The following is a 21,255-nucleotide window of genomic DNA, read 5'->3' on the forward strand; positions in this document are numbered from 1 at the left end:
ATGTAATAAATGACCACACCCCCACACTATACACCCCTCTTCACTCCACCCCTCCCTCCTTTGTGATTGATGAAACTGAGAGTCCCTTCACCTTTAAAAAGAAAATAGATGTGCGGTCTGCACCCGCAAGGCGGTGCTCTTGTTAAATTTAACAGGCATAGATGACATAACACATTAAGGAATAACTAACCTTTCTTCAAAAACTGTAGAAACTGAATAAAGCAATAAGCCATTTTCTTATTATGTATTAGCATAAGCGTGCATATGGTTGTATAGTGTAATGTTGATATTATCATGCCTATGTTTATCTTTATATTTCGAAACTTAATACTGTGATTGTATGGAGACACAAACATCTTTGTTGAGAAAACCGATAAAGTTTTGTCATAATCTTTACTGTAGTATGTTTGTCAGCAATTATTTTTATTCTTATAGATAAAAGTAATCACAATCATGTATATTGTTAATTAATATTGGGCATTTTACACAGTTTGATGGAAACAACAACTGAAGACTAGCACAGGGTTTAATGCATGTGCTTAAAGTGTCGACCCACATCAACCTGTACTGACCCAAGGTCAATCTAGGACTGCTATTTTCGCACTTGCATTAAGCCCTGTTTTCCCAAATCGGTGCTCATTTCATTGTTGGGTTAATATTTTCATGTTCAAAGATAAAAATGATTAGGTTGCTGGTAATATTGTATGTTTTAATAAAATAGTTTGTTAAAGGCAGTTTCTTCTTTACAAAGTACAGATTAGGGGGAAAGTGTTGTCCCTGATTAACCTCTGCAGACTGCAGGCTTATCTGGCACCTAACATAACACACATGCATGAAGCATGGTTTTCCCAGAGACTGCTTTTGTTTGTAACCATCGGCCTCTTGTAATTTGATGATTGTTGCAGATTTAATTGCTGGCCTTATTGTATTGGAAGTACTCTAAATGGGTACCACATTGTACCGATGAAAAGTGAGTGTAATGTGAAAACAAAGAGTAAATTGAAAACGAAAGAGTAATGTGAAAATGAAGAGTAATGTGAAAACGAAGAGTAAATTGAAAAGAAAGAGTAATGTGAAAATGAAGAGTAATGTGAAAATGAAGAGTAATGTGAAAATGAAGTGTAATGTGAAAAAAAAGAGTAATGTGAAAATGAAGAGTAATGTAAAAATAAAGAGTTATGTGAAATCGAAGAGTAATGTGAAAACAAAGCGAAATGTGTAAACAACGAGTAATGTGAAAACTCAGTGTAATTAAAAAAATTATTGTAATGTAATTTAGCCCATTATCAAACAAGCATTGACAAAGTAACAACATATTGAAAATTCTTAGTTTATTCAAAACGTAACGTGGGATAACACAAATTGTTGATTAAAGTTAAGTTTATTTGCAAGGCATGAGTCACTCACCAAGGTTTGTGGCTGTGGCTCAAGTTTTTGCTATTGCTAAATAAACGTGTTTTAGTTTTATACTTTCTAAATTATTATTAGGTGCTTCATTGATCATTTGGGACTCATTGATAGGGTTTTTGTGTTGGTGAAACAGACAAGATGCATTATTTATACATGTATAACTGTATGGTAAGGAAGAGGAAGAATAGTTCAGGTCACCTTTTGTAATAGATATCATGTTTATTGTTGTTCGGGATTATTATTCAATTGGCAGTGGAATTAAGTGATAATTATGAGTATGTAGCGGTCATCAAACTACTTATGATGAAAGTTTGTGAAATTTGTCTTTTCTAAATCGTATTTTGATAATCATACCAATCATGGTTATTTATTGAATGTTTTCTTATGTTAGAATTTATTCTGTGCTTTTCAAGTCTTCCAGCGGAACAAATTAGGCAAGTCGAAAATAATTATTACACATCAGTTTGTATGTATTTATCTCCCCAGTTATTTATTATGATTGATAAACTATATTCTATTAAAAGTATACCAATTGTAGTTAATATGTAGCGATTTCTTTTTTTTCCTACACTATTACTAAAATGTATTCTATAGCAAGTCTGAGTATTGCTAGTTTGTTCCTTTTCATTAAGTTGATGTGTTACAAGTTACTAATTGTACATACAAGTGTTTACCATAAGTAATTTAAGTAATGATTTGTAATTTTCCATAACTGAAGTAGCAACGTTGCCCTGCTATACTTTGTCAGGGTTGGTATTCCAGAAGCATCTCAAGTTAAATTTTTTTTTTTCTTAAATCGGGAATTTGTCAGAAGTGTTTCATTTCATACAGCAATAGTTACGCATCGAAAATTACATCAAAACAACATCATTATGTCAATGTTATTTTAGGAATACCAAAAAAACATGCATGTCTTTATTTAGTAAAGAAATACAAACCATTGTAATTTTGAAATTGTGTGAAAATATTTAAGAAATGACTTGAGATGTTTCTGGAATACGTCCCTGGTCATCTCTACATAGCCTGTGTGTAATGACCATTACATATTTATTTATATTTTTTATTTGTTTAAGCTCTGTAAAATTCTTTAAAGTCATTTTTGTTTATAATGACTTTGGTCATCACTAATTAATTAGGTTTGGGCCATTAGTACATTGTTACCTGTTAGAGTCCTTAGGGCCCTATTGTTTATGAAACTTAACAGTGGTAGTGACTAAAATATTTTTATTGAAATCATCACATTATGGGACATATTATTGTTTGTTGGAATACCCTTTTAGCTATGTGTGTGTTGTCAGTACCACTATTCCAGAAATGAATATCACATGTGAACAGTTATTAACATATGCATATGATTCTCATCTTGAAAACGGTTCTTAGTGCATGTGCTTAAAGTGTCAGCCTAGATTAGCCTGTGTTGTCCGCACAGTCTAATCAGGGACGAAACATCCTGCTGGTATGTTATATTTCGTGTAAAGGAAGTCTCATCGTAGCAAAAATTCCAGTTTGCGGAGCTGGGGACCGTTTCAATAAACATCCTAATACACATTTACGATACGATACATTTTTCAAAGATGCATAATTGCATACGTCCATTTCATATGATTATAACTTTTCAGTACTTTATTAATTTTCATTGGCATCGCTAACAACATATACATTTAATGAGCATGGCGAGTTAGTTCGTCTTCCTATTTCGATTACAAAATTCTCTCATAAGTTAAAATTGTCGTATGATCATTTATGAAACGGCCCTCAGGCTTAACTGGACCGACACTGCGCTCATTAATCTCCGTTTTTCCAGAGTGAGGTTTAATTTTGTTGAACATACTAAAGGTAGGAGTTGTTTTTAACCAGAACTTTCATATATGCATGCACATGAAGGACAACAAAGTAATGAGAAATTCATTGCTGTGTTTGATACGTATTTATTTGTGTTTGATATACATGTAATAGTAACATACGTTATCATGTGATTGTGTTTTAAACTCTGGTTGTTTTATGGTATGTTGTTCAATAGTATGACTGTGATTAGAATTTTATTGGAGCTTGTACCTTGGGTAAAATATTAAAGCATATATGATTTTACCCGTGATTTGCTTTTCGTCCCCTTCCAAGACTTTTGACGAATGTCACACGTGTTTTGTGACAACGCTAAATGCAGGTCGTATAATTTATGTAACCTTTTAACTTTTTAATGATTTTTCTTAAGAACTACTTGTTGTTTTCTCGTGTCTAATCGTTGTCCATTGACGCCATTGATAAACAGTTGATTAATTATACCCCCATTACCATATATGGTAATGGGGGCTATATAGGAGTCACTTTGTCGGTCTGTCTGTTGGTTGGTCTGTCCCGAAATTTCATCAGATCTTCACCAAACTTGGTCACAAGTTGTATCTAGATGATGTCTATGTCAAGTTTGAATATAGGTCATGCCGGGCCAAAAACTAGGTCACAGGGTCAATTAGTGTGTTTTAAACCGAAAGCTGGTCCGGACCATAACTATGTCATTTATCGTTAGACTTTAAAATGACTTGGTATATTTGTTCACCATCATGGGATGGTGTCATGTGAAAAAAATACGTCAAAATCTCCAAGGTCAAGGTCACACTTGGAGTTCAAAGGTCAAATGCTTGTCCAGCCATAACTTTATTATTTATTGTGAGATTTTAAAATCATTTGGTTAATTTGTTCACCATCATTGGACGGTGTGTCACGCGAAAGAATTACGTCGATATCTCCAAGGTCAAGGTCACACTTGGAGTTCAAAGGTCAAATGCTTGTCCGGGCCATAACTTTATCATTTATTGTGAGATTAAAAATCATTTGGCAAATGTGTTCACCATCATTGGACGGTGTGTCGCGCGAAAGAATAACGTCGATATCTCTAAGGTCACGGTCACACTTTGAGTTCAGAGATAAAAATGGCCATTAATGAGCTTGTCCGGGCAATAACCATGTTGTTCATTGTGAGATTTTAAAATCATTTGGCACATTTGTTCACCATCATTAGACGGTGTGTCATGCGAAAGAATTACGTCGATAACTCCAAGATCAATGTCACACTTTGAGTTCAAAGGTCAAAAATGGTCGTAAATTAGCTTGTCCGGGCCATAACTATGTCGTTCATTGTGAGATTTTAAACTTTGAACTCCAAGTGTGACCTAGACCTTGGAGATATCGACGTAGTTCTTTTGAGCGACACACCATCCAATTATGGTGAACAAATGTGCCAAAAATGGTCATAAATTAGCTTGTCCGGGCCATAACTATGTCGTTCATTGTCAGATTTTAAAATCATTTGGCACATTTGTTCACCATTATCAGACGGTGTGTCGCCCGAAAGAATTACGTCGATATCTCCAAGGTCAAGGTCACACTTTGAGTTCAAAGGTCAAAAATGGCCATAAATGAGATTGTCCGGGCCATTACTATGTCATTCATTGTGAGATTTAAAAATCATTTGGCACATGTGTTTATCAGCATTGGACGATGTGTCGCGCGAAAGAATTACGTCGATATCTCCAAGGTCAATGTCTAAAATGGCCATTAAATGAGCTTATCCGGGCCATAACTTTGTTGTTCATTGTGAGATTTTAAAATAATTTGGCACATTTGTTCACCATAATTGGATGGTGTGTCGCTCAAAAGAACTACGTCGATATCTCCAAGGTCTAGGTCACACTTGGAGTTCAAAGTTCAAAAATGGCAATAAATAAGCTTGTCCGGGCCATAACTATGTCGTTTATTGTGAGATTTTAAGATCATTGGGCACATCTGTTCACCATCATTGGACGGTGTGTTGGTGGAAGGAATTACGTCGATATCTCCAAGGTCAAGGTCAGTTCAAAGTTCGAAAATGGCAATAAATGATATTGTCTCTACCATAACTATGTCATTCATTGTGAGATTTTAAAATGACTCTGTACATTAATTTTGTTCACAGTCATTGTACGGCGTGTCATGTGGAAGAATTCAAGAGTCTAAATGTCAAAATGGTAATAAATGATAATGGCATAATAATTCTTAAAAATTGCCATAAATTAGATTCCTTTGTTATGTGAAGAAAACATGCAAAATTGTCTGTGTCAATGCGGCACGTGGGGGTATACGTCACGTCTGTGACAAAGCTCTAGTTTAATGATCGCACTGAATGGTCATTGTGTGATCAAGAGTTTGAATTCTGTTTGCGCTCTAGATGTATGTATTATTGTTGTTACATTTTCAGACCTCTCAGCTTGTTTAATTGCTGCAATCGCAAGATCAGAAAAGAACAAGTTCGAGCAATAGTGATCGCACCAGTGTGGCCCATACAAACACGGTTTACGAAGCTCATACAAATTCTTACAAGAAAACAAATTAATTTTCGAAGAATAAACATATTTTAACTGCCGCACCAAAAGAAACAGCATCCACTTTGTCAAAAAGTTAGTTCCTATGTCATGCAGTGTGTCCGGAATTTATACAGAAAACAAGGATTTTCTAGAGCAAGAATGGTATGATCGCGGTCAGTAATACCTTAATACCTAGAGGGTTGGAATGCCATGCATTTAAGTGATGTATCGATTCCATTGCTGGAACGACGGCTAGTTGAAAGCTGTAAACATTTACATGTTTAACGGTTCACAAAAAAAATAAATATGTTCATCAAAACGTATATCAGGTTATTTAACAACAATACATATATGAACTAAAATAGACGAGTGCACCGAATGCAACATCGTAGTTATGACTAAGTATGAGAACACAGCCTTTAAGTTCAAACGTTCTGGCGCTGACAATCTCCTAAATATAAAGGGGAACACACTACTGTATTGATGTCGAGAGTTGAGTTTGAAACTGTTTTATCTCACAAGCCTTATCATTAGAGATGAAATTGTTTCGTGCTGAACACGCAGTAAACATCGCTGCAAAACGCATTGCAGTATCACTTTCCATACCATATGCTTCCAAAAAATAGAAAGTCAATTGCATAACATAGTAATGTGAACGTGAAAACTTTTTTATAGATTGCACGTTTTCTATTTCGAAAAGTTTCAGGCCCACTGGCGGGAAATTTTATATTCAAATTGATTGGTCGCTTACAAAGGTCAGCTAAGTTGAAAAGCTGGGTTAAACAGCTGCGCCAAAAAGATATTTCATTTTAGTTATAGCTTTGGATCGTTAAGCTACAACAAAGATATATGGAATCTTGGTACGGAATATGTTACTGGGACATTATCAAATGCGATGCAAAATATATACCACCACTTAGCTAAGATTGAGCATGATGTAAATCAAGATCGCGACAAGAAAAGGCAGTTTATTCCCACATGATACTAGTATACTACAACTTATAATGCATAGAAATGTGTATTATTACACAATAAATGAGAAGATAAATAGCTTTACCCACAAGAAAGAAAACAAAACGGACAGCAAATAAGCAAACACAACGTGAGACAGTTCTCAACAGACAAAACAGAACCACTGAAGACAATGAAGCATGGTTTTTGCCAGTTGCAGCATTTTGTAACACAAAGCTGCCGTACACAAACAGAAATCTGATAACGATACATGAACAAGAGAAGGGATATTGTCTGGTCTGGCCTTCAATGCAGCTTCCATTTAATACCGGATGGGTAAGAACGGGAGCCAGGCTGAAGGCCGTTTATTCATTAGATCACTGGTTCACCAACGCAAGCCTCGGCTTGGAGCTTTGTCACTGTACATGGAAGTGCCTTGGCAGCGCAGAAAGCGTTCGGGAACCACTCGCCCAGGCACGTGCACAGCTTGTCACCAGTATCTATGGTTTGCCCATATCGAATCACGCGTTCTCCGTCAGTGCAGGTTTTCCCTTTGAACAGAACGATCTAATAGTTGCCATGGACACGAAAATTAGCATAATATGGTACTTAATAACAAGCAAGTGACCTTTTACAAAAAAAACATCGCGCAATACGAAAGAAATTATTCGAACGTGTATGGGCTAACCTACACAGTCTTCAATTAAGGTTCATGTAGAGGCTTCATTTTGAAAAATGTGGGACCCCAAGCATTGAACTCAAATTTGACTAAAGGAAGAGTGCCACACTGAAAATGTATACATATATGCTTTAAAGGATTTTTTCCTTCAAACTGCTACCATTTTTGTACATCAACGTATCATACCATCCACAAAATCAATCAAAATACAAAGCGATTTTAACACTAAAATATACATTATTTTCAAAAATCTGAATCATGTTAATTCCACGTATTTCGGCGGAATATTATATAACTAGTGAATAATATCGACATTGACGAGGGCAAGTTACGCTTAAATGGTAAAAAAAGTTTACATATCTAGAAATATCAAAACTCGAACACATGTCATTTCATCACCATGGGGGCAGCCATTTGTAAATTCATAACATAGAAAGAAACATGCTAAAAACTAACTCATCGCCTAATTGACATTCCAAACGGTTGACGATGACAAATGCATTGGATTGTAATCTTTCCGTTGATGTTTGCAAACTGCACGATCAGACCTCATAAACACTTAAAAGAATAACTATGTAAGAAGCATTTCACCAATGTTTACAATTGTTGTCGAATCACCATACTTATATTATTGCGCATAAAATAGTACGCTTACAGACTGACAGAAAGATCGATAAGTAACTCCGTTAAATTCATCACGGTATACTATTCTATTGATAATATATAATAACACATCGCTTTAACAATCTAAAAGGAGAAATAATTCTTTTAAACAAAGTTTTTAATAACGAAAGTGAAAACAACGGAAGTTAGATGGATATTCTGTGAGATGCACTTCGGCTCCAGAAAAACAATACAAATAAACTAAAAAAGACGTGTGGGGGACAATTTTCAGCTGGAAAATATTTGAAATAGGGTAAGTGATGATATCTCTACGTGGTCATTTCTGTTATTGAGTGCGATCTCTTGCTGATTAATGTTAATAGTTGTTTTACTAGTTGCGAACCAACTGTCAAAATATGTTTGTGTTTTCTCAGGTATGTGTATACACATACCCGGTTTTCTCACTACTGCACGTGGTTTCGACCGATTTGTTTTGCACGTTTTTCTACGGAGCACAGCGAGGGCCACGCTTTCAAAATGGGTAGAAGTAATCGAAATATAAAATCAATCGGTTTGCCAATTTCTTTATAATTCGTTACAATTTTATATGTCGTCTGCAATCTATTTCAATTTTAGATGGTTTAAATTTGCAATTTGGTTGAGAGGTAAATAACAAAATTGTTAAGCCTTTGAAAAAGAATTGTGACTCTTACTATCCACCATACATGGATTTTTAAAAAGTAGTTACGTTTTAGTTATTTTTAGAACTTTGTTTAGGAAATTTATCCAAAATAGGCAGTTGAATAAAAACTCATTTGTTGTTTTATGACAATAATTTTCTGTGAAATGTTGCTAACTTGACCTTGTATATGTATATAGCTTTGTATTTATTCAACTTAAGGTAGTGCATATCCTTCCTAACTTTAGATTGAGATTTTGTAAATTAGTGTAAAAATGTATTGGTTTTAAACCAAAATATGAATAAAGCACACACATATTGAATGTCAAAAATGTGTTTATGTTATTCTATCCGTCTTTAGCTTTAAAATGATATATAGTTTGACCATATTGTACCACATTGAATGAAGAAAAACCAAAGCGAATTTTTAATTAATTTTATCCCCCCCCCATGAACCTTAAGTGCTTTCTACAATGCTATTGATTAGCAGTATTTTTTTGCGCAAGTACAGACTTTAACATGAGCGCTCGCAAAATCGTCACAAGATCACAGAAAGTCGCTGACGTTAGCACGTGAAGCCTTTCATGGGCTGTACTGATTTATTGCGCGGTCGAAAGTCACGAATTCTACGTGAAGCGTTTACATGAGAAGTGATGTAAAAACTATATAATTTATTATCACCCATATTCCTCACGAATAGCTTACAATAATGTATCATTGTATATTGCCTAGCATGAAGGGCGATCAGCAGGTATCATGTAAGAATACTGTATTGCCGATATTAACTGCGGTCACCTTAAATAAAATTATACCATTACATATTCCCATGAAGTATTCAGAATAAGCGTTTACCGTTTGGGCATCCATACGTGCACGTGGTTTCATTACGCACGGGGTCCACACATTGCAGAGCAGGGCGTGGGCACGGCGTGGGTGAGCACGTGACCAGTCCATTGTCGCATACGCATGCGTCGCATTTGTTCCCAAAAGGACCTGAAAGCAATTAAGGTATATGGCCCCGATTTTACACAAAATCCTTCCCAATATGACTGTTATAACAAGTGGAAAAAATCTGCCGTTCTCTCTGTTTATTCTTCAATATTTCTAATTTTAAAATCATAAAAGGGCCACGTCATCGACGATAGTTCACCTTTAATATACACAGTTATGAATCAAGATTCAAGATTTATTTTATATTATTTCCCGAAGGCCAATAGCCCATGCAGACACATTTAAGTACATGCAATTGATGACAACATGCATACTATTATAAACATATTTCAGACAAGTCCTTACATAATGAGTAAGCGAAGCTGTTGAACATTATAAATACAAGTACTATAAACATAAATATATATATCAAACATAAACAGCAGTGTATAATACATGTACGTGCATTTTCTCGTCGCAAAAGAAACAAAACTACAAATCGTGAGACGATACCAATAACTAGGCACAAAACTACTGAAATTATAGGAGACACCGAGTAATAAAACCCCCAGTGTGCATTGTATTCCAGTTAAATGTTCAATAAACTGTTAAATTTATAAATGAGATGTAGAAGAAACGTATAACATTCTTATAACAAAGCAAAATACCCGTTATTTCGCAACAGAACGTATGGTAGATGATATGCGTGGAATATATCATATAACTAAAATTCATAAAGACACATATTCTATATCCTTTTTGATAAAATACAAAGACAAAAACAACAGCAATGCACATATTTGAGCTCGTGGAAGAAGTCGACATCATAAATAGATTGACGACATGCATGGAATACGTTTAATGGGTACTATATTTCTACATCAAATTGGCAGACATGTTCGTAAATCTTACTAAAAATGCGGCATTTACATAGGCACTTAGTGTTTTTGAAAACAGATTCACTATGGGACGAAAGTAGTTCTATAAATGTTTGCATATTTGGTCTCTGAAATATGAAAGTATATGGTTACATCTTACAGTAAATCTAATTTGCATCGAGGCACAAAATTGTATTCGTCTATCAATGTCATCTTTTACGAAATATATTTATATAGCAACTATATAATATTGGTAAATCATTAATGAAAAAGTATAGACTAGATTTTTATAATGCCTGTAGTAAGATTCGAGTTAAAGCCTACATACATAGCATACGTTAATATAAAACAGTCCTGTTATCGATACTGCGAATGGGTAAAGCGAAAGCGTTACTCCATGTGCATTTCATTCATAACAATTTCAATACTGCTACTGATTTTCTCGCCGCGACTTAGTTTCCCCGGTGACAAATGTTTATAGTTATAAGAATAAGTATTTGTTTGAGTCTTTACAAAAACGAGACATAGGCGTCAAACATTAAAAAAAAAAACTTGAAGTATTGAAAATTATAACTGTCGATATGCCCCTTTAGTTGATCATAGATTTATTACAATTAAACATATCCTTACCAAAGCATATTTGCAAAATATACTCTTATACTATTGTATGACTAACAGCAAGCTAAAAATTGTGCCGCGCTTTGCGAAAACTGGGCTTGCGCATGTGCGTAAAGTATCGCCATAGATAAGCCCGTGCAATCCGCACACGTTAACCGGGGACGACACTTTCCGGTTTAATGGTAATTTTTATTTTTATCAAGTCGCTTCTGAACGGAAATCCAGTTTGGGCAGAAAGTTTCGTTCCTGGTACAGGCTAATCGGGGACGGCACTTTACACACTTGCATTAAAAGCGATGCTCAATGAAATAAGTCCAAACCTTGTGCGTATAGTTCGCCCTCGTAACGACAACCGCACGTTGGGCAGCACGAGTCTGCGGGAAAAATGAAGTTCCGATTATCGCACGTGAGTTTCTGGCACATCCGGCGCTCCGCACGGCACGGGACGTCACACTGTAGGCAGCAGCCATCAGCCGTCGGTACCTGTCGCTGCTCACCGCACCTGCACGTCGCAACCATGTTGTCTTTACGTAAAACATCACGTTGACTATATTATTCACACCGACGTTACGTGTTGAATGACTTTGCATGTAAGTATTGAATAACTTTGATTTAACAAGCTTCGTGCAGTGAAAATTGAGCATTATGCATGTGCGAAAAGTGTCATTACAGATTAGCCTGTTAAGTACGCACAGGCTTATCAAGGACGATACTTTGCGCTCAAATGGATTTTTTCGTTAAAAGGAGGTCTCCTCTAAAAAAATCAGTGTTTAGGAAAGTGTTGTCCCTTATAAGCCTGTGCATACTGCACAGGCCATCTGGGATTACACTTAACGCACACGCATTAAGCCCCGTTTTCCAAGAACGAGGCATTAATGACTCCCAATAGGCGCTTAAATGTCGACCGACTAGAACTAACACATAGCTACAACGCAAATCACATCGTTCGCGCCATGTAGATGTGAAATTGTCTACGTGCATCTGTAGTTGTCTCAGTTAAGCAAGTTACTCAAATATTTTGATGTTAATCATACAGAGGCTATGGTGTTATGTTTAACAGGCATTTAAGTAACGTTACAATTTGAATTGGAATTACATAGCAATTAAACAAAGTAAGTTCTAAGTGACGTAAGTGTTCGTGTCGCAATTTTGTTAGATTTGTTAAATAATACTAATTACTTGAATAATGCAATGGAATTATCTAACACCGTCTCCCCTGACCGCCTACCCACATATGCGTGATGTCTACATGTTTCAATGTATGCTTAATACTTAAAGTTATCAATGTTGTGTTAATTCATATTTACTTGGGGGTTACGCATGATTTTTTACAGCATGAGATCAAACCGTCGCTGTTACACTGACATTTCATGCATCGATCTTCAGGGTGAATAAATGGGCCTGAAAAACACAGAGTGACATGCAATTTAATAATAATAATAATGATGATGATGATGATGATGATGATGATGATGATGATGATGATGATGATTATGATGATGATGATGATGATGATGATGATGATATTAAGATATATATACCAAACACTACTTTGCAAATAATTATTCAAGAGGTAAGATAATGTACCCGTGTAGTGCTGTATTTCTCTTCGATGTTTATGTGAAGATCTCAATAAGTGCTTTGTAGGTAAAAACTATTTTCTTTTATATTTTAGTAAATGCTAAGTAGTCATACCTTCGTTGAATAATGTACCATTTACGACGCACTTGACAGCTGGATGTTGAGTAGTGGTCTGGATGTCATTTGGATCGCTAACCAACACGTCGGTAGTTTCCGATACAATCGTTTCCTTTGACACAGAATTTTCTGACTTTGAGCCTTCAGTATCTGATTTTAGTCCTTCTGTCTCTGACTTTGTTTTTCCGGATGTTTTTCCTTTGTCGGACTTGGTACTTTTTACGGATTTAACATAATCGGAAATCTTAGACTTCTTCCCTTTGGATATTTTCTTCCCTGATTCTTTGTCGGACTTGGTACTTTTTACGGATTTAACATCATCAGAAATCTTAGATTTCTTCCCTTTGGATATTTTCTTGCCTGATTCTTTGTCGGACTTGGTACTTTTTACGGATTTAATATCATCAGAAATCTTAGATTTCTTCCCTATGGATATTTTCTCCCCTAATTCTTTGTCGGACCTAGTACTTTTTACGGATTTAACATCATCAGAAATCTTAGATTTCTTCCCTTTGGATATTTTCTTGCCTGATTTTTTGTCGGACTTGGTACTTTTTACGGATTTAACATCATCAGAAATCTTAGATTTCTTCCCTATGGGTATTTTCTCCCCTAATCCTTTGTCGGACCTGGTACTTTTTACGGATTTAACATAATCAGAAATCTTAGATTTCTTCCCTATGGATATTTTCTTCCCTGATTCTTTGTCGGACTTGGTACTTTTTACGGATTTAATATAATCAGAAATCTTAGATTTCTTCCCTATGGATATTTTCTCCCCTAATTCTTTGTCGGACCTAGTACTTTTTACGGATTTAAAATAATCGGAAATTTTAGATTTTTTCCCTTTGGATATTTTCTTGCCTGATTCTTTGTCGGACTTGGTACTTTTTACGGATTTAACATCATCAGAAATCTTAGATTTCTTCCCTATGGGTATTTTCTCCCCTAATCCTTTGTCGGACATGGTACTTTTTACGGATTTAACATAATCAGAAATCTTAGATTTCTTCCCTATGGATATTTTCTCCCCTAATCCTTTGTCGGACCTGGTACTTTTTACAGATTTAACATAATCGGAAATCTTAGATTTCTTCCCTTTGGATATATTCTTCCCTGATTCTTTGTCGGACTTGGTACTTTTTACGGATTTAACATCATCGGAAATCTTAGATTTTTTCCCTATGGGTATTTTCTCCCCTAATCCTTTGTCGGACCTGGTACTTTTTACGGATTTAACATCATCAGAAATCTTAGATTTCTTCCCTATGGATATTTTCTTCCCTAATCCTTTGTCTTCAGATTTGTCTTTATGTCCCGAGTTGCCGCCACTTCCCTCTGACATTTTGTTATTTTTGTCGGATTCAACATCATTCGAAACCTTATATTTCTTCTCAATGGATAATTTCTTCCCTAATCCCCTGCCCGCAGATTCGCTTTTTCCACCGTTTACTTTCGACTTAACCTGACTTTTTCCAGATTTGTCTTTAAATGATTTGTCTGCATGGCCGTTGTCTTTTGAGCTAGACTTTCCAAGTGTTTCCTTTACATTAACATGGCTTTTCTGTGGGTTTACGTTAATGTTTCCAGGAGGTTTGTTCTCATTTGCAGCTTTCTTATGCGGATCGGCGTTGTCTACAATTAACTTCTGTGGGTTTACGTTAATGTTTCCAGGAGGGTTGTTTGCATTAGCAGCTTTCTTTTGTGGATCGGCTTTGTCTACAATTAACTGTCTAACGTTCGCTTCTGCACGTGTATCTTTGTCCGCGGAAGAAAGTTCTTTGTCATATTCCTTTTTCTCATGCAATGACTTTTTCAGGTCATGTTCTTTCGATTTCTCTTTATCTGATTTAGTCGATACGGCACTTTTGGAGCCCTTCTTATCTTTTTTTTTACTACCCTTGCCTTCACACAGATTGACCAAGCACAATACCAGAATGCATATCAGCACCAGTCGAAACAGAGCGTTTTTCTGAAAGAAATACATTCATAAACACAATAATGTACGTCGGCATACGTATAATAAAATAGAACACCTGTAACAAGGAAGCGTGCAGTTTACATAGAAATAATAACAGTAGCAGAAGCAGCAGAAGCAGCAGCCGAAGTAGTAGTAGTAGTAGTAGTAGTAATAGTAGTAGTAGTAGTAGTAGTAGTAGTAGTAGTAGTAATAGTAGTAGTAGTAGTAGTAGTAGTAGCAGTAGTAGTAGTAGTAGTAGTAGTAGTAGTAGTAGTAGTAGTAGCAGTAGTAGTAGTAGTAGTAGTAGTAGTAGTAGTAGTAGTAGTAGTAGTAGAAGTAGAAGAAGAAGTAGTAGTAGTAGTAGTAGTAGTAGTAGTAGTAGTAGTAGTAGTAGTAGTAGTAGTAGTAGTAGTAGTAGTATTAGTAGAAGTAGTAGTAGTAGTAGTAGTAGTAGTAGTAGTAGTAGTAGTAGTAGTAGTAGTAGTAGTAGTAGTAGTAGTAGTTGTAGTAGTAGTAATAGTAGTAGTAGTAGTAGTAGTAGTAGTAGTAGTAGTAGTAGTAGTAGTAGTAGTAGTAGTAGTAGTAGTAGTAGTAGTAGTATAAACAGTAGTAGTTGTAGTAGCTGTAGTGGTAGTAGTAGTAGCAGTAGTACTAGAAGCATAATTAGTACTATTAGTAATAATACTACATAAACAGTTTGCGATATGTATAATTGACATAAAATGTTACATACCATCGTTAGTCTCTGCGGGCATTTGCTGAAATAATGGTGAAAAATGTTTCTTACCCGGCTATAAATAACGAAAGCCGAGGCACCACGTTACGCACGGGTCGATTGGCAACACGTTGCAAAGACAAATCATAAGAATGGACAACATAACGCTTATCGTTAGCATTGTACCGCGATCTCGCTTATTGTTTCAGTTTAAAGGCTACTGACATTGCCTTCAAATAAGACCATCTGCTGTGGGTCATAACTCAAACGCCTGGTACTCAAACAATTCACGTTAATTAATTATTTTCCATACGGTATTTGTAGGAGCGCATATCCACTTACATATGATGTAATTAAGAAACCAAGCCATGAACTATTTCACGCATTGACTACTTCTGAAAACAAATTAGTTATGACTTCCATTAATTCGACAAATTCAGATAATTGGCAGACCAAACTAAGGTGTCATAGCCGAAATAAAATATTATCGACGCTGACGCAATACAGCACTTAAGTAAAAAAAATCCGTTTATCCTATCGATGTTGGGAATTATACCGGTGCCAGTCAAGTAAAGAAAAAATGCGTCATTCTAACACATTGAGCATTTGATTGAAATTAACCCGTTTATGCCTAGTGGACTCTCCCATCCTTCTAAATTGGATCAATTTATTTCCAAAATTATGGATGCCTAGTATATTTATTTCTATATTTAGAATATTTCTTACAGAAATTCCTTTAAGCAACCAGCGCAGACCATGATTAGACGCAGCATCTAGGCATAAATGGGTAAATAGCTCTCGAAAATTGTTTTACCTATAATTGTTTTTTAAAGTTACATGCACATATTTTTGCTTGCGAGTGACATTTTATGATTTAGACATAATAGTGATTCCTTTATATTGAAGATATGAAAATAAGCTAAAAAATATATAGACTTTCTAGGAACCTTCAATCGGGCTGCAAGTTTATAGAGTTGAAAAACACTTTCACTTTTGAAATTACTGTAGGAAGTTAAAGGGATCTTTTCACGCTTTGGTAAATTGACAAAATTGAAAAAAGTTGTTTCAGATTCGCAAATTTTCGTTTTAGTTATGATATTTGTGAGGAAACAGTAATACTGAACATTTACCATGCTCTAATATAGCCATTATATGCATCTTTTGACGATTATAAAACCTAAAAATTATAAAGCGTTGCAACGCGAAACGATTGAATAATTTGGAGAGTTCTGTTTTTGTCGTTAAATTGTGTATTACTACGAAGATTGCTTATATAAGGTATAAAATGCAACGCGTATGTGTACTCGGCGGAATAGCTCAGTAGGCTAGAGCGTTTTTACTTCAGAACTCTGGCAGGACTCCAGGGGTTACTGGTTCGAAACCTGCTCCGGGCAATGTTCTTTTCCTTTTTTTAATTTTATTCTTGATTTTTTACTGGAGCTTTTACGATCTAATGTTTACATTTATCAATATAAAGCATTTAATGAATAAGTTAAAAAATGCCAAAATCTGTGAAAAGGCCCCTTTAACAGTATATCGAGATATTGAATCGCATACCCCACTGTCATTCTTCGCTCGATAAGAAGCACTTGCATTATATTTTAACGGGCTCTTTCACAGTTAATCAATTTTTTTTTGGAAATGATTGTAACAGAATGATTAAAAGGTATATTATAAAAAAAGGGCGATTGTATGTAATGCCAAAATGGGGCATAGGCATAATGTTAGATTTTGCTTCCCGGGTTCGAGATCGGGGAGCCGCAATGTTTTCTGTCCAATTTGTTTCTTATATTTATTACAAATTTTTACTTTTCTTAAAACAGAACAAGTGTAATATAATACAACAAATGTCAGGGGATGGATCGTACGTAAATAACTGGTGTGGCGTAATGCCTCGGTCACACTGTCACGAATCAGAGCTACGAATGAGCTACGATTCAATCGGCTACGAATTACTACGAAATTGTCAAAATTCGTAGGCCGCTACGATTTCAGTATGGAGCACAACGAATTTACCATCAAAATGTGGGAAAACGAACAAGGAAAGGTACGGACTGCTACTGATCGACGCGATTTAGTACGGAGCGCCACGAATTGGTACGATCAAACTACGATTCCACTACGGTCTGGTACGATTAGTACGATGCTACGCGAATCAGTACGATCTAACTACGGATCCGCTACGGTCTAGTACGGGTAAGTACGAACTCGAACGGTCCGCTACGAAGCAGTCGGAATTGCGACGGACTGGTACGGACAGGTAGGAACGAACTACGATTGAACATTGCGCCCACAGACTCTTGTATTGTCATACACAGAATGCCTCCCAAAAAGAGAACATGCAAGAGGCAGCAACAGCGCGTAACAGAAATAATGGAATCAGCCGTGTCTGGGGAAGAGTCTACCTCCTCCATCCAAAACCAAGAGCCGGGTTGTCTTAAAAGCCAGTCTCTTATTCACCACCTCCTTTTTCTTCTCTGACCTGATAAAGTATGTAATTATTGATGTACACATATAGATTATGCTAAGAAAGTATGATTAATTTTGTATTTTAGTATGTCGGCTATTAATTAAACAATTATTAACTCACGTAAAAGAGCAAGATTCAAAAGGCATATGAGGCAGACACTTACCTGCAAATAAAAAAAATGTATTACTAGTACGTTCAAATTATAATCTTTTCAAAATACGCAACCTTTAGCACAAAGCTATACTAGTTATACGATATTGAATCATTATTACCTCTGCATATCGTCAAGCAGCTCGACTACGGCCTCTGCATTTTGTGCCATATCAATATCCAAGTGTAACAAATTTATCGCAAACGCAATTTGCTGGCAGTTCATGATTGTGAACTCAACAAATGCAAGTACGGTTGCTTTATAATTTCAATGATGTATTTCAGTAGCATATTGTAGTGGACCGTTCATGTCCGTACTGTTTCGTGCTGAAATGTAGTACATTGTACAAGATTTCCTGCCTATCCGTAGTACAGCGTACTAGAACCCAGCTTTCCGTAGTAAATTCGTGGAATAATCGTAGCTAATACGTAGCCTAACCGTACCGCTCCGTAGTTCTTCGTATCAATCCGTAGAAGTCCTTGAAAATCTTTGGGCCTACGAAAAGGTACGGACGACTACGGTGTCGTTACGAACTAGTACGGATCAGTACGGACCGCTACCTATACGCTACGATCGATACATTCATAGCCATTTTTTAACATGTTCAAAATTTGTCAAGAGTCGCTACGGACATCCAAAAACTACTACGACTGATCACGGATCAAGTACGGAAAGCCACGGTCCAGTACGGATAGCTACGAACTGCGCCGAAAAGTATTCGTAACTCGTTCGTAGCTCTGATTCGTGACATTGTGACCGAAGCATAACTGAGAAAAATAGTAACTTGTGTTCACAATGTCGCCCAACTGCTGATATTACGATATTTTCGTGCGAACTTTTGAAATGTTTGTTGTTTAATTATACTTATTCAACGTTATCATTACGCTCAGGATGATCTACGGATATCCATTTAAACTCTGTGTTAAGCCTGTAGCTATATTATTAATATAACAAAAGTTTGCAAAGACTTTGTACGAAAGTGCGTATTTGACTACGATTGACGCGGTTCATTGTATGTGCCTTTTTAGGTCATATATAAGATTTTCTCAACAGTTTTCATGGAAAGGTGGACTCAAGAACAATCATAGTTTACCTTGCATGAACATCAGGATGCTTACATAAGGCAATCCAAATATATGCATCACAATGAGAAAATTAGCCCCCATTTTCATAACTGTTGAACATACTGGCACCACTTTCCGTAACTGGTAATTATCTAACATGAAGCAAAATTGGTATTTTCATGTTAAAAATTTCGTAAGTCTTTGAAAATTTCACGAAAATCTCCTTACAGAGAGTGCAGCAGTACTAAACAGGTGGATTGAATACTACAATTACCTCTACAACGACCCGCTTCATCCAGACTCCAGACGATCCCAGACCAGAAGCGGACGACGAAAGTCAGTCCATACTTAAGGCAGAGGTGGGAGAGGGAGTGCGTAGTCTTAAGACAGCAAAATCTCCGGGAGTGGATAAAGCTGATTAAGCACGGAGGAGAAGCAACGACTGCAGCAATTACGCCACAATGCCAATAGATCTGAGAGGAGAAAAAATGGCCCAATGAAAAGACCCAGTCACTGGCCATACCCCTAGCGAAAAAGTTTCCTCAAGCTGTGCGAGCACAAAACAAACGAGTACGTCCGGAACAGGACTGCAACACTTATTGGTCCTCAAGTGACCCTATTTGCGACCGTCAAGCGACGAAAGCTGGCTTGATTCGGACATGTCGCCAGGCACGACTCTCTGTGCAAGATTGTTCTCCAGGGCACGATAGAATGAGGTCGACGTCGTGGCCGTCAGAAGCAAAGTTGGATGGATAATTTAATAGAGTGGACATCCTCCCTTCACATGGATGAATTACTCTCAGCAGCAGACCTGACCTGGAGGAGGATTTCTGTATCTTCGTCCTCCATTTCCCCCGAACGACCAAACCGGTCAAGGGATTGATTATGATAATTCAATTTTCAGGACAGCAATTAATGCATAAATGTTTTGTTTCAGATTCCATGGTGGTATCCTCCAAATATGCCTAATTGGCATGGCAGGTTAGCATGATGATGATTGTTCTGGTGCTTGCTTGTGATCTATTAAAGTTTCTTTAGTTTCGAGTATCATGCCCATATGGGTTTCTTTAGTATACTTTGTACAAATGGTGATAATAAAATGTTTAAGTATTTGGTATAATTTGTTTTTGCTAAGCACATTACGCAGCGTTTAAATATCCCAAAATATCAAGTGGTCGGTTATAACTTTTGTTGAGTGTATATCTTAATAAACACTATATTCGTAATAACATTATATTATAATAAACATATAAACACTATATTCGTAATAGCATTATATTATAATAAACATATAAACACTATATTCGTAATAACATTATATTATAATAAACATATAAACACTATATTCGTAATAGCATTATATTATAATAAACATAAAAAGATCTTAAGTACAATAGTAGTTTAGTAACAACTTCATAAAGACGTACAGCAGTATTCACAGGATCTAGTCTGTTAACCCTTTGCATGCTGGGAAATTTGTCGTCTGCTAAAATGTCGTCTGCTGAATTACTAAAATTAGCATTTTCTTTGATTTTTTTCAAAGAATACTATCAGAATAGCAAACAGTTTGGATCCTGATGAGACGCCACGTTCTGTGGCGTCTCATCAGGATCCAAACTGTTTGCAAAGGCCTTCAAAATTCGGTTCCCGCACTGAAAGGGTTAATTTATGAATTTGCAAATCTTGCTATAAAAACACATACAAGCACAAATTAACACTTAACAAATGATCATCATTACAATGTCTTGACTTTGGTGTTTATTATACTAACAAACATATTAAATCGTACTCATATATGTCTTCAATTAAAATGAAATCTGAATATCTTAAAATACTTTGAGATGCTTTATACAAAATAGTCAACAGCCTCAGTCATGAAGGGGACTGCACAATCTTATTACCAATGCACCAAGCAAGAAACATGAAATGTTGTTTTTTTTTGTTTCATTGTCAAAAAAGTGTATTATAAATTTGATTCAGGGTTTTCCTTAAATGTTTTCTTTCACTGCAAGACTTGCACCTTCAAGTGCAACAGAACAAAAGAAACAGAACGGTTCTTTTAGTTTGTAAAGATTGATCATTTAAAAGAGTTAAAAAATTACTCCATGACAC

At 36.0% G+C, this 21,255-nt stretch overlaps 1 protein-coding gene across 1 annotated transcript; it reads right to left on the bottom strand.

Annotated features, from left to right (window-relative positions):
- Positions 1-6,716: 6,716 nt before the first annotated feature.
- On the bottom strand, positions 6,717-11,604 carry LOC127854738 (kielin/chordin-like protein). Its single transcript, XM_052389796.1, has 3 exons — positions 11,406-11,604; positions 9,512-9,652; positions 6,717-7,249 (listed from the first exon to the last, which is right to left on the bottom strand). Exons 1-3 carry the CDS (start codon positions 11,602-11,604, stop codon positions 7,071-7,073), a joined length of 519 nt encoding a protein of 172 aa, XP_052245756.1. The 3' UTR covers positions 6,717-7,070.
- Positions 11,605-21,255: the final 9,651 nt, after the last annotated feature.

Source organism: Dreissena polymorpha, chromosome 13, assembly GCF_020536995.1.
Source record: "Dreissena polymorpha isolate Duluth1 chromosome 13, UMN_Dpol_1.0, whole genome shotgun sequence".
Taxonomy (NCBI): Eukaryota; Metazoa; Mollusca; class Bivalvia; order Myida; family Dreissenidae; genus Dreissena; species Dreissena polymorpha.